This window comes from Mesoplodon densirostris, chromosome 5 (genome assembly GCF_025265405.1).
Source record: "Mesoplodon densirostris isolate mMesDen1 chromosome 5, mMesDen1 primary haplotype, whole genome shotgun sequence".
Classification (NCBI taxonomy): domain Eukaryota; kingdom Metazoa; phylum Chordata; class Mammalia; order Artiodactyla; family Ziphiidae; genus Mesoplodon; species Mesoplodon densirostris.
In genome coordinates, this window is record NC_082665.1 from 144,676,205 (window position 1) to 144,690,996 (window position 14,792).

Consider the following 14,792-nt stretch of genomic DNA (forward strand, 5'->3'; position numbering starts at 1 on the left):
CTGCCTCTGTCATCACACAGCATTCTCCCTAAGTCTGTATGTCCCTGTTTTCTCTTATAAAAATATCACTCATACTATATTAAGGGCTCACCGTAATGACCTCGTCTTAACCTGATTACATGGGCAAAGACCTTATTTTCAAAGAAGGTCACGTTAACAGGTACCAAGGGTTATTTCTTTGACGGATACAATCAACCCATAGCATTAAGTAGTATTGATAAATTACTATACTATGGGTATTATGCTAAGTATTTTGTGTACATCAGTTTTTTTTAATATTGTTAACAAGCCTAATTATCACTATTTTATGGACAGTGAAGTAACTTAATCCAAGTTACTAATATGTTGTAGAGCTGAAGTTCAAACACACTTGAATCTGATTTCAAGGAACTTACTATTGACTATTTTATTAAAAGATGAAATATAAGTGTTAGTTATTGCTATTGGATTTTTAAATATATATATATATATATTTTCCATCCTATCATGAACATAGTTGAACTGTGCAACATTTGAGGCTAAAAATCTCTAATCTCAAACTTGTCTATGGAAATTTTAGCTGAACCTTGGGTCCAAAAAGCACCAAACCAAGGTGGGCCTAAAAGGCACTTTATAGACTGGAGTCATGTCAACCATATGATACAAACTCACAAATACATCAGAAGGAAAATTTCTTCTGCTTCCACATATGATTTGAATTGTACAAGATTAGTTTTAAAATCACGTATCCTGTGAATCTTATAGGCTAGCCTTCACACAGAGTAAATTATTTCAGAGCACCATTGTAGGTTTCTTAGTAATGATTCAGTATGGACCCATACTACCTGCTGATTAACAGAGAGATCATTGTAAATTTAGTGAGGGCTGTAGCATTTTTACATGCAGGGACACTATTCACATTGGATTTATTCTGAGTGGTATCTTCTGATATGTGTGGTCTTACTTGGCACTGATTATCATTGACAAGAGGCCTCACTCTAGATAAGTATTAAGTGAAGATAATGTGTTTATTATTTTCGTATAATATCAGAAGAAAGTTTACCTATGCATAATTGAAATGTTTCCATTTATTCTTGCTTTTGAATAAAAATAGATATTTCCTGTCCTATTTTCACCAAAAATAAATAAATTGCCCCTTTTCTCATTTGGCTTGTATGATGAATGGAAATCACTCTGCCTTGCAGGAGTTTATATGACAGGGAAGGAACTTCGCCAGTGTATGCTACCAAAATCAGCAGCTTTGTCTGAAAAACTCAAAGTATACCGAGAATTTCTCCTGCCCAGGCATCCTCCTGTTTTTCATGAGTGGTTTCTGAGAACATTCCCTGATCCTACATCATGGTAAGTTACCAAAAATATAATACATTGTTATGGTTAGATTTTTTAAAAATATATTTTAGATGCATGTGGCCCCATATGATACAAGGATACTTGATAGGCATTGTGTTTCCTTTAGGTACAGCAGCAGATCAGCATACTGCCGTTCCACTGCCGTTATGTCAATGGTTGGTTATATCCTGGGCCTTGGAGACCGTCATGGTGAAAACATTCTCTTTGATTCTTTGACTGGTGAATGTGTACATGTGGATTTCAACTGTCTCTTCAATAAGGTATGTGATATGACTTACTGTAGTTAATTGTATGTTTTCTCCTAATTTCCTTTCCACAACAACTCTTCTTCCTAGACATACCTGTTAGTAGCAGCTATAGTCACAGTTGAGTCACACTGAGAGTTTGTTGACTGGTTTTGATCAGTGGATCCCATAGCCCTCAGTAAAGCAACTTAGGTTGGAGAGAACTCAGAAGAGTCATATAGGAAAACTAGCACTGAACTTGAAGTCCAAAAGCATAGCTCCAAGTCTGACTTATTGGTTCTTGGTTATATGAACATGGGGTGTTCATATAATATATGAACAGTTCATTTTACTGAGACTCAGTTTTAGAGAGACAGAGTAGGTTAATGTGATTGCTTCCAAACCTGGCAGCAGCATCTAAGAATTTTTTTTTTTTTTAATGCAGATACCTAGGAAACATCACAGGAAATTCAGATTGTGTAGGTCCAGCTGGGGTCTGGGAATAAATTGAGGTCATTCAACTCTCCTTAAGGACCCTCTCCAATTTTCCAATGTTATGATCCTGAAAGGCAGACTAATTATTAAACCCACTTTTTCCTTCATCCTTATTCTCTATGGGTTGCTGTCTGCTATCACAGGAAACCAAGAAAGGTCACAGACCCAACTGAAAACAAATCAAAGATAAACCACTGGTATTGGGGATTCATACAAGAGAGGAATTTAGGGAAACTGATTGGAGGGATGAAAAAGCCCTAGGAAAGGCAGGTGTTAGAGAATGGAAGAAAATAAATGAACTGGACTTCGTTATATTACATGTTACATTTCCTGTCTCAGGGATTGTGAGCATCTAACACTTGGCTATTTCTTTTCCTGTCCTGTTTTAAAGTGAAAGTCTTAAAGAAAAGAAGAAAATTATGAGAGTATTTTGTTTGTACTTTATACTATTCAAGAAGGACATTAAGCGAGTTAATATAAGGCTAAATATTGAATGCATAAATATTGCTCTATAATGCTATTCACTTTAGTAATTCAGTGAAAGATGAATCCATCCATCCTCTAGATCTTATCCAAGGAGTTGTGTTTCAGCTCCTCAAAAGCAAAGGTAGAGTCATATGGCTCCTTCATGATGTAGGCCTCTAACGTAAGTTGCAAATACAAATATTTTGAGGGTATGTTTGCTCTCTCCTAAAAGCTTTAAATTTTTTGCATAAAGATTTTTAAATTCCAGCATCTTTACTTTTTAATGAAATACATTTTTTTTAAGGGAGAAACCTTTGAGGTCCCAGAAATTGTTCCATTTCGCATGACTCATAATATGGTTAATGGAATGGGTCCTATGGGAACAGAAGGTCTTTTTCGAAGAGCTTGTGAAGTTACAATGAGGCTGATGCGAGATCAGAGAGAACCTTTAATGAGGTAATCATCTATATTTTGTAAACAGTAGTAACTTTGAATGTGATTATTGGTTTCTAAGTTGTTTTCTTTATATAGGGCTACTTTATACTGGTTGACGTAGATGTTTTTAATAATAGCCTTTATTAAGATATATTTTACATATCATAAAATTTAGTCCTTTTTTTTCTTAATTTATTTTTGGCTGCATTTGGTTTTCATTGCTGCTTTCTCTAGTTACTGCAAGCGGGGGCTACTCTTCCTTGCAATGCGTGGGCTTCTCATTGTAGTGGCTTCTCTTTGTTGCGGAGCACAGGCTCTAGGCACACGGGCTTCAGCAGTTGTAGCATGCAGGCTCCGGAGTTGTGGCTCGCAGGCTCTAGAGCACAGGCTCAGTAGTTGTGGCGCACGGGCTTAGTTGCTCCGTGGCATGTGGGATCTTCCCAGACCAGGGCTCGAACCCATGTCCCCTGCATTGGCAGGTGGATTCTTAACCACTACATTACCAGGGAAGTCCAAAATTCGGTCTTTTAATATATATACTGTGGTGGTTTTAGTATATTCACAAGATTGTGCGACCATCACTGCTATCTAATTATGACACATTTTCATCAGCTCCAAAAGAAATGAGCAGTCGTTCCCTAACTCTACTCCCCACCATCTCCTAGCAACCACGAATCTCCTTCTGTCTCTATAGATTTTGCCTATTCTGGATATTTCATATATAAGTAGAATTATACAACATGTGGCCTTTAGTGTCTGTCTGCTTTCGGTAGCATGACGTTTTTAAGGTTTATCTATGCTCTAGCATGTATCAGTACTTCATTCTTTTTTATTGTCAAATAATATTCTATTATATGGATATACCACCTTTTGTGTATCCATTCATCAGTTAATGGACATTTCGGATTGTTTTGGCTATTGTGAATAGTGTAGCTGTGACCATCTGTGTACAAGTTTTATGTGGATATATGTTTTCGGTTCTCTTGGTTACACGAGTAGGATTCTGGATATGTTAACTCTAAGCTTAACATTTTGAGGAACTTTCAAACTGTTTTCCAAAGCAGATGTAATATGTTACAGTCCCACTAGCAATGTCTAAGTGTTCCAATTTCTCCACATCCTTACCAAAACTTGTTATTGTCTATCTATATTATTTTAGCCATCTGCTGGGTATGAAATTGTATCTAATTGTTGTTTTAATTTGCATTTCCCTAATGACCAGTTATGTTGAGCATCTTTTTATGTTTACTGGTCACTTGCATAACTGCTCTGGACGAATGTCTATTTAAATCCTTTGCCCGTTTTTTTAATTGGATTATTTGTCTTTTTTTTAACATCTTTATTGGAGTATAATTGCTTTACAATGGTGTGTTAGTTTCTGCTGTATAACAAAGTGAATCAGCTATACATATACATTTATCCCCATTTCTCCTTCCTCTGGTGTCTCCCTCCGACCCTCCCTATCCCACCCCCTAGGTGGACACAAAGCACCAAGCTGATCTCCCTGTGCCATGCAGCCGCTTTCCACTAGCTATCTATTTTACATTTGGTAGTGTATATATGTCCATGCCACGCTCTCACTTCATCCCAGATTACCCTTCCCCCTCCCCATGTCCTCAAGTCCATTCTCTACAGCTGCATCTTTATTCCTGTCCTGCCCCTAGTTTCTTCAGAACATTTTTTTTTAGATTCCATATATATGTGTTAGCATACGATATTTGTTTTTCTCTTTCTGACTTACTTCACTCTGTATGACAGTCTCTAGGTCCATCCACCTCACTGCAAATAACTCAGTTTTGTTTCTTTTTATACCTGAGTAATATTCCATTGTATATGTGTGCCACATCTTCTTTATCCATTCATCTGTCGATGGACACTTAGGTCGCTTCCATGTCCTGGCTATTGTAAATACTGCTGCAATGAACATTATGGTACATGACTCTTTTTGAATTACGGTTTTCTCAGGGTATATGCCCAGTAGTGGGATTGCTGGGCTATATGGTAGTTCTATTTTTGGCTTTATAAGGAACCTCCATACTGTTCTCCATAGTGGCTGTATCAATTTACATTCCCACCAACAGTGCAAGAGGGTTCCCTTTTCTCCACAACCTCTTCAGCATTTATCATTTGTAGATTTTTTGATGATGGCCATTCTGACTGGTGTGAGATGATATCTCATTGTAGTTTTGATTTGCATTTCTTTAACGATTAATGATGTTGAGCATTCTTTCATGTGTTTGTTGGCAATCTGTATATCTTCTTTGGAGAAATGTCTATTTAGGTCTTCTGCCCATTTTTGGATTGGATTGTTTGTTTTTTTGATATTGAGCTTCATGAGCTGCTTGTAAATTTTGGAGATTAATCCTTTGTCAGTTGCTTCATTTGCAAATATTTTCTCCCATTCTGAGGGTTGTCTTTTGGTCTTGTTTATGGTTTCCTTTGCTGTGCAAAAGCTTTTAAGTTTCATTAGATCCCATTTGTTTATTTTTGTTTTTATTTCCATTTCTCTAGGAGGTGGGTCAAAAAGGATCTTGCTGTGATTTATGTCATAGAGTGTTCTGCCTGTGTTTTCCTCTTAGAGTTTGATAGTGTCTGGCCTTACATTTAGGTCTTTAATCCATTTTGAGTTTATTTTTGTGTATGGTGTTAGGGAGTGTTCTAATTTTATTCTTTTCCATGTACCTGTCCAGTTTTCCCAGCACCACTTATTGAAGAGGCTGTCTTTTCTCCATTGTATATTCTTGCCTCCTTTATCAAAAATAAGGTGGCCATATGTGCGTGGGTTTATCTCTGGGCTTTCTACCCTGTTCCATTGATCCGTATTTCTGTTTTTGCCAGCACCATTTTTGAAGAGATTATTTTTCTCTATTTAATTGTCTTGACATTTCTGTTGAAAATCAATTGACCATACATGTAAGGGTGTATTTCTAGATTCTCAGTTTTATTCCATTGATCTGTATGTCTAATCTTATGCCAATAGCACATTCTCCTGATTACTATAGCTTTGTAGTATGTTTTGAAGTCAGGAAGTGTGAATCCTCTGACTTTTTTTTTCTTTTTCAAGACTATTTGACTGTTATGAGTCTCTTGCATTTCCATATGCATTTTAAGATCATCTTGCCAATTTCTGCAAAGGCCAGCCTGGATTTTAATAGGAATGGCATTGAATCCGTAAATCAATTTAGGGAGTATTGCCATCTTAAGTCTTTTGATCCATGAACATAGGGTATCTTTCCATTTTTTTAAGTCTTCTTCAATTTCTTTCAACAACGTTTTATAATTTTTAGTTTGCAAATCTTGTATTTAACTTTTTAAAAATGTGTTCCTAAGTATTTCTAAATGGAATTTTTTTTCTTAATTTCATGTTTGGATTGTTCATTGCTAGTGTATAGAAATATAACTAAATTTGTATATTGATATTGTATCCTGCAACCTTACTGAACTCATTTGTTAGTTGTCATAGTTATTTTTGCAGATAACTTAAGATTTTCTCTCTACAACAGGTCACCTGTAGATAGGGATAGTTTTACTTTTTCTAATCTAATCTCAGTGCCTTTTCTTTTTCTTGCCTAATTGCCCTAGCTAGATCAATGTCAAATAGCCATGGTGAGACATCTACATCCTTGTCTTGTTCCTAATCTTAGGGGTGAAGAAGCCAGTCTTTTACCATTAAATATGATGTTAGCTGTGGGAAGTAGTTTTTCAAAAGGACATTTAAAGCTCACTTATTCACTTTTTTATTTAAAACCTGTCTACCAGGCATTATGGTAGAATACATTGGATAGTTAGACGAAGGCAAAGGCAAATTCTCTGAAGGAGGAAGCATAGCATTTTCTGAAATGGTAGTAATGTGTTTTGTAGGAGTATTACCATTAGCTTCTCATCCTTCAGTAGTTATCCTTCACCTAATTGTTGACTTTAATGAGAGTTCTTTTTACAAAGATAACATTGTATTATTACCATAATATTTGTTTCCATTTTAGTGTCTTAAAGACTTTTCTACATGATCCTCTTGTGGAATGGAGTAAACCAGTGAAAGGGCATTCCAAAGCACCACTGAATGAAACAGGGGAAGTTGTCAACGAAAAGGTTAGTAGAAGGTATAGCTTGATATGAACTGATATTGTATATCTCTACAAATGGAAACTAATTCTAAATACTGTGAGTGACTGACCATTGAATACTCTGAAATTTAGTTCTCTATCTAGTATGATAATGCCATAAGTTTTCTTTATTGTCATTACTAATGTTAACATTCTTATCATTTGTATAATAAAAACAGAGTTCAACACATGCTTGTTTAACCATAAACAAATCACAGTTATGATATAGAGTGGTAAAAACTTGAACACAAATTGCCTGAATTTATAGAGCAGCAGGTCTCAGCTTCAATATGTAGAACTCTTTACTAACATAGTAGTCCCTTGTCCCTTGATTTCCATGGGGGATAGGTTCCAGGACCCCCCTGTGGATACCAAAATCCTGGAATGCTCAACTCCCGTATATAAGATGCTGTAGGATTTGTATATAACCTGTGTATATCGTCCCATATACTTTAAGTCATCTCTAGATTACTTGTAATACCTAGTACAATGTAAATACCATGTAAATAGTTGTAAATACAGTGTAAATGCTATGTAAATAGTTGCTGGTGCATGGCAAATTGAAGTTTTCCTTTTTGGAACTTTATGGAGTTTTTTTCCCCTGAATATTTTCAGTCTGTGGTTGGTTGAATCATTGGCTGCAGAAAGCTACTATATTAGTCGAATCCTCAAATTCTCCAGATAGTTATTTTAAATAAGTTAGAATAGATTTGAGGATTGTTTTTCTAATTACATCATTCTCACTTTTGCATTCTGATATGCTTTCTTTTTTTTTGTGGTACGTGGGCCTCTCACTGCTGTGGCCTCTCCCGTTGCGGAGCACAGGCTCCGGACGCGCAGGCTCAGCGGCCATGGCTCACGGGCCCAGCAGCTCCGCAGCATGTGGGATCTTCCCAGACCGGGGCACGAACCCGTGTCCCCTGCATCGGCAGGCGGACTCTCAACGACTGCGCCACCAGGGAAGCCCTGATATGCTTTCTTGATTGAGAAGAATATGTAGAATTCCAAGTAGCTCACTTAGAACTCCCATTTGCATATAACATAATCTAAACATTAGGCATTAGAGTACTGTTGCTGTTATTAGAATACTAATATTCAAATGTTTAAGTCCTAAACACTTTTCAGAGCAGATTTTTTTATATTATTATTTTTCTAGACTTCTAACGTGGAAGAGATTCCCTGGTATTTCAGTGTCCTGAAAAATGTCCAAACAGTTGATGTTAGATCAACATTGCAAGCCTCGAGATCAGTATCTCAAGTTATTGTATTTGTTTCATTGCTTCTCTCGTTTGTCCGCATTTGCTCTTACAAAAGGGGTAATGATCAGTAAAATGGCATTAATATTTGTTAGATAAAAGAAAGGCAGTAATTCCAAATGATAAACATCTACATGTCATTGGGTCCTTAGTCCTTATGATTTTCAATTTCTTTTTAGGCCAAAACCCATGTTCTTGACATCGAGCAGAGACTACAAGGTGTAATCAAGACCCGAAATAGAGTGACAGGACTGCCGTTATCTATTGAAGGACATGTGCATTACCTTATACAAGAAGCAACTGATGAAAACTTGCTATGCCAGATGTACCTCGGTTGGACCCCATATATGTGAAATGGAGTTACTTCAAATAATATGTTAATAATCTAAAATCAGTGCACTTGGATCATTAATCTGTGGTTGTATCTATTCAATTCCAAAGTACAACATATGTTTATGTTCTCACAGTAACTGGTATTTCTCCCTGATTGTTAATAATATTTAAAATAATATATGTTGTTAAGAAATAAACTGCTTTCTTAACATATACTGTGTATAACTGGAGAAATGGAATATCATATGTTCTTATGCTCTTAAAAAGATGTATTTGCGAGAAACAAGCCAGCCTAATTTCATTTTACAACTTTCGTTGATTTTAAGTACTAACGTAAGGATTCATTTGAACAAAAAATCATATTGAATAAATACTGTAGGCAAAGCACGGTTCCCTTTCCCTCTGGGAACTGTCTAGTAAGAGAGATGTAAACATAAATAGCACATCATTAAGTTCACTTAGTAATACTCTCTTTTTTTGTATTTGTTGAAAATGTGATAGGGAAAAAAAATTAGCCAATTAACATGAATATGAAAACTATATAAACATTCTGTAATTTTAAAGATGTTGCCATACTAAAAGTGTACCAGAATGCAGAATCCAGTGGTTGGGGGAAACAGCATTACTTAAAATTTCATGAGGTTTTATAATCTAAAAAAATTTAACGTTAAATTTGGGGGTACCTTTTATTGCAGAAGATTTAAAATAATTCCAAAGCAGAGGTTATTACATACAAATAAACGAAAACGTAATCTTTTTGTAACAGATAATTTCACTTAAGTTTACCTTACAAAATTCTGCCTTTTTGTACAGTTGAAGTGTCACGGGGGAAAATATAACCCAAGAGGCATAAATGTGAAAACTAAACGTATACTTTCCTATCGAAGGCCTAATGTTAAGAGTTAAGGAGGAAGCTGGGTGGAGGGGAGTTAGGAAATCATTTTACGCAAATAATTTGGAAAAGAACGTTTTTAAGAGAGATTTTTGTTGTATCCTGAAAGAAAAAATTTCCGCTCACAAAACAAACTAAACTAAATCATCAGACCTTTCCAAATCTGTGTTGAAAAACAGAGATTAGTAATCCCAGAAGACGGAAGCAGCCAGGACTCTTCCAGTCGTCTCGTGAGGTTTTCACCCCCTTCCAAATCCACTTACAGCGCTCAGGTCTGTCAACTGACATTTTCTGAACTGGATTTCACACACGCGTTCAAAAACGCCTGGGCGCTCTTAAATGTAACCAGGCAGCTCCGCGGCAGCGAGTTCGGGCCGGGGCTAGAGCCCCGCCCCGGAGATGCGGTCTCGAACCCGCCGCTCTAGGCCCGGCGGCCGCTCTCTATGGTTGGGCGGGAGGTGTGTTGTCATCTGCGGAGCGACGGCCGGAGGCTGTGGCGTAGGCCCCGGCGGGGCGTTTGGTTTCGATTTGGCCCTGACTTGAGTTAGTACTGACGGTCGAAATGGGAGTCCCCAAGTTTTATCGATGGATCTCGGAGCGGTATCCCTGCCTCAGCGAAGTGGTGAAGGAGCATCAGGTGGGTGAGCAAGGGGGCAGAGGCCCAGAAGGCGGCGGACCCGGGGCTCGGCGGCCCTTTCTCCACCCTGGGACCGGGGCTCTCCGCCGCCTCTTTCTGCTCGTCGTCAGCTGGCTGAGTGGCGAAGGGAGGGGAGCAGAACGTTGGAGGACACCCTGGTGATCTGAGTGGGGGCGAAGACGCAAGTCGCTCTCCTGTGGGCAGAGCGGCGGGGATGCGGCGTTCTGACAGCTCCCGCCCGGGCCGGGCCTGCCGCGACTCCGCAATCAAGTCCCGGGGAGGAGCGCTTTCGGGAGTGCTTCCATTTCCTCCCCAGGGAGCTGCAGGTTTCGTTTTTCTTTTTGGAGGTGGGATGGTTGTCCTCCTAGGACCTTCCCCCAGTCCCCAGCCAGAGCAACAGGCCCACGTACAAACGATAATACCGGCCTCCGCAGTTGAATCCTCTTGTTTACTTTCCCTTATCTAGAGCTGCATCCCGCCCTACCCCCAACGCCTAGACTTTTTGACGTGGCTGATGGTTCATATTTATGACACAGTTCGTTACTCTTTTTCTATTACCCCAAGGACCGTACCAATCCCCTGTTCCAAAAGAAATAAAAGTACATTTGGACGGGGCTGGGGCAGTTATTTGGAAGCTTCATTGTGTGAATGTGTGCGTGTGTGAAAGAGAGAAAGGGAAGGAGATGAGGGAGGAAGGAGACGTGGGGTGAACGGAGAGAGAAACAGATTGTTAGAGCACTAATACTACGAATAGTAATATTCAGTATATAATGACCCCAGGGCAACGTTTATGTGCAGACTTCAAAAATGTAGTTTAGGTATTGGAACTGCGGGAAAAAATAGTAAGCAGTCGTCTATTAGGTTAATGGGATTTTGGGTCTAGTGTTTGTCACATTTAATGGTTTTGGTGGCTCTTTTGCCCATTTTATATTTTACAGAAAAAAGTCATTTTTGTCTCCGAATGGAGGCGTGGGTTCAAATCCCACTTCTGACACACACACACACACACAAAGTCATTTTTGAAATTTGTACAGCTAATTGAGTTAGTTGAGATGGATAGCATTGTATTAACACGGAGGGAAATAATACAGTGAACACCATCATGCTGTCTATTAAATTATGGTTTATTATTTTTTAAAAGTACCGTAAGCATGAAGATAGGGTTAAACTTCTGGAAAGGATTCTTTCTTGTGGATTCCAGTCAGGTTTGGTATATGAGGAAAAGCTTACCAAAAATTCCAGAATGGTGGTTTGTCATTAATTTATTTGAAGCATGGGTTGAATTAGATTTAGGGAAACATTTCTTTCCAGAGAAGAGGATTAAAAATGGTGACAACTAACTTAGGCTTTTCCTGGATTCTTCACTCAAACATTTGAGTACCTGCCATGCATCAGGCACTTTATTTCTAAATTGAAAAATTCAGACTAACTTGACAATGCACCATCTGTTCAGTAATATTTTTACTCTCTACTCTTTGGCACAGAATTTGGTTTGGCGTAAGGATCTTGGATTTTCTCCATCTTGAGGAATTTTGTTACTGAACAAAAATAATGCCTTTAAGGCCATTTTATGACACGAACACTAACAATAGGTTTAAAACTTGGTTCATCAAAGTGATGTCTTTCAAAAAGCAATCACCAGCTACTCTCTCAAGCAGTACTTAAAAGATGGTAGTGCCTAAGCCACAGCAGTTCAAAAGCTAGTCCTTGGGGGAAGGGACTGGATGGAGGGGTAGGTTCTGGGAAGATGGTGGGAGTGGTGACATAGCATAGTGTTTGGTTTCTCTGAATCCTCACTTGAAAACAGAAAGAGAAGCTAGATAGCTAAATTTAAAATCCATAGAGCAATTACAACAAAACCATGTGACAGGGTATCCCCGTGAACCCCAAGACACAATTTGGTGGGGACAGACTACCGCTAGCCTCTAGACCCAGTTGGTATTGGCATGTGTGCAAGAGGAAGAAGGCGAAATGGGGCAACAGCTGATGAACCTGAGAGCAGACCTCCAGACTATTCACTGAGACTCTACACGCCTATTAGATAGCAGTAGCTGTAACGGGGGTTTTTTAAAGGGCAGGAGCAGTCTAACTCCTGTGAACCCTCAAAACTGACTTGCCAAGGTACCATTCTAAGGCAGAGCCCACCCTAAGGAGAAGCTGCTGGGAGTGAAATAAAATTTTATCAGGAAAGGAACAAGAGAGAGAAGAAGGTCAAGATAAAAGTGGGGGAGGGTTACAGAGTCAAGAAATCTTAGAAAACGAACCAGACAAGCCACCATCTTTTTTAATACTACCCCAAAATAGCAGAAGAGGGAGCTTTGTAAAGTTAAAGCTTTCCTGGACCCCTCCTCATTCCAAAAGTTCAGGAAAATTAAATTTACATAAAAACGAATGATAGAAAAGTGTCAAGGTCAAATAGTATACAAAGTTATTATGGGGGAAAAGGGGAACAAAATAATATTCATACAGACAATAAAAGCTTGCAATAAAAACATGCACACATAACAGACCAAAACTATAATCTACTATTTCAGAATGAGCGAAAAGGCACTAAGAAAATAAGACATGAAAGAACAACATATATCAATTACAAAAACTCAGGAATAAGGTGACAAGGTGACAGAACCTAAAGAAAGTTAGACATAAATGGCAAAATCACGTCAGAAGTGAAGCCTATAGTAGTAGCAAGGCAAAAACAAATGATGCCATAAGAAAAAAATAGAAGGTGGAAATAAGATAAAATTTTAAAAGATAAAAAGGTTCAAAGCAATATAACAGAACAAATACTAAAACTATAATTAAAGAAACCTTTCCTGAAATTAAAAAAAAAAATTGAAGCCATGTTGAAAGAATATACCATGTACCCAAGAATATTGACTCAGATGACCAACATCAAGACATGTTCTAGTTAAATTCATGGACTTAAAGAAAAAGAGAAAAAACGTTCGTCACCTACAAGAAAGGAACATATGACTTGTAAGGGAAAGAAAATCAGGTTCCCATCATAGTTTTTCACAGTAGTGCTTTATGCCAGAAGAAAATGGAGTAACGTAAAGATACTCAACTGACTTTTAAGTATAAACGATAAGCTGGTCAAATGATCAGTGTAGGAGAAGTCAGGCAATATTGTTCCTTTGAGCACTTCCTTGAGGAATCTGCTAGAGAATGAGCTTCAGACAATCAAAAGGACTGGGGAAATATCAACATAAATACCAGTGGTGAACATTAAATATAATTTCCTGTAGAACAAAAAATAAGAGTGAAGAGAGAGAAAGTTTAGTATATGATGGCTATGTGTTCTGACAATGTTTAGATAGCACAACTATAAAATAAATGGGAGTAAGAGAGAATGGGGAAAAGTTATGCAAAAAAATTATATTCCCATTAATCATATTAGTGGTAATATTAATATTGTTTTTCTGAAACTCGTGTGTGATATGATAAATACCTAAAGGGTATTTTAATTCTTTCATCTCTAATAACCAAGATTCTTGATGTGTAAGAAAGCAGTTACCGATGTAATAGAGAAAATGTTAAGTAAAAGCTCTATAGTCTAGAATTTGAATTGAAAGTATCAGTATAATCTTAGGAAACGCATGCATGCGCGCGCGCGCACACACACACACACACACACACACACGTGTAAATTTCCTAGCTCTTTCTTTTTTTTTTTTTTTTTTTTTTTTTTTTTTTTTTTTTTTTTTTGCTGTACGCGGGCCTCTCACTGCTGTGGCCTCTCCCGTTGCGGAGCACAGGCTCCGGACACACAGGCCCCGCGGCCATGGCTCGCGGGCCCAGCCGCTCCGCGGCATGTGGGATCCTCCGGGATCGGGGCACGAACCCGCGTCCCCTGCATCGGCAGGCGGACTCTCAACCACTGCGCCACCAGGGAGGCCCCTAGCTCTTTCTGATCACAGAAAAGGCCTAGAAACAATGACCAATCCAGTAGCAGTTGCATTCGTAGTGCCTAAATTATGGTTTTGAAATACCATTATTCATCAAAAGAAATCAGGATTTCATGGAGAAATGACTGATTCTAGGTCAGGGTCAGGAAGTATTCTAGATGAGCCTGAAAACTTTTGTCATATCATATAGCAGGACCGCTACTAAAGACTACTAGGAACATCTCAACGGATTGAAGAGATAACTGGAAGAGGCTTGGAATCGCCCCAAATGGGACAATTTGATCTTCAATAATGATAATAATGATAATCCAGTGGATTAAAACCCATCAAATATGCTTAAATCCTTGAGTTTACAATGGTACTTTAAAAAAAGGGTCCCCTTCCAAAGGTGATAGACACAGTTCCCAATTTTGAAAACCTTTCCTGTACCACTGGGTAACCAAGGGGCAGAATGATCCCCTTTATAAAAGTATTACAATTAGTAAAAAAAGAAGTGATAGAATATCACCATTTTGCAACCTCAAATAAGTTAATAGAAATAGGCATTAAGCACCAATGGCTGGTAATATTAGAAAAAAGAAAGGTGACACAAACAAATAGTAGAGCTTAACTCTATTCCTATTTTAGAGAATTCTTGACATGGATAGTGTATACAAGACTTATACTGGTGTTTGAATGTGTACACACCTAGAACTAT

The 14,792-nt window shown here is 38.1% G+C and overlaps 2 protein-coding genes across 4 annotated transcripts in view; both read left to right on the top strand.

Moving 5' to 3' along the window:
- The window catches only part of ATR (ATR serine/threonine kinase), a 102,560-nt gene extending 93,742 nt beyond the window's left edge, over positions 1-8,818 (top strand). The window contains exons 43-47 of the mRNA XM_060099573.1: positions 1,185-1,341; positions 1,457-1,610; positions 2,839-2,990; positions 6,953-7,058; positions 8,508-8,818. Coding sequence (XP_059955556.1) covers positions 1,185-1,341; positions 1,457-1,610; positions 2,839-2,990; positions 6,953-7,058; positions 8,508-8,681 — 743 coding nt within the window. The 3' untranslated portion in view covers positions 8,682-8,818. The remainder of the gene's footprint in view (positions 1-1,184; positions 1,342-1,456; positions 1,611-2,838; positions 2,991-6,952; positions 7,059-8,507) is intronic.
- A 1,193-nt stretch (positions 8,819-10,011) lies between these two features.
- Positions 10,012-14,792, top strand: part of XRN1 (5'-3' exoribonuclease 1) — a 99,035-nt gene continuing 94,254 nt past the window's right edge. For all 3 annotated transcript variants that reach the window (XM_060099574.1, XM_060099576.1, XM_060099575.1), the window contains exon 1: positions 10,012-10,190. In XM_060099574.1, coding sequence (XP_059955557.1) covers positions 10,116-10,190 — 75 coding nt within the window. In that variant the 5' untranslated portion in view covers positions 10,012-10,115. The remainder of the gene's footprint in view (positions 10,191-14,792) is intronic.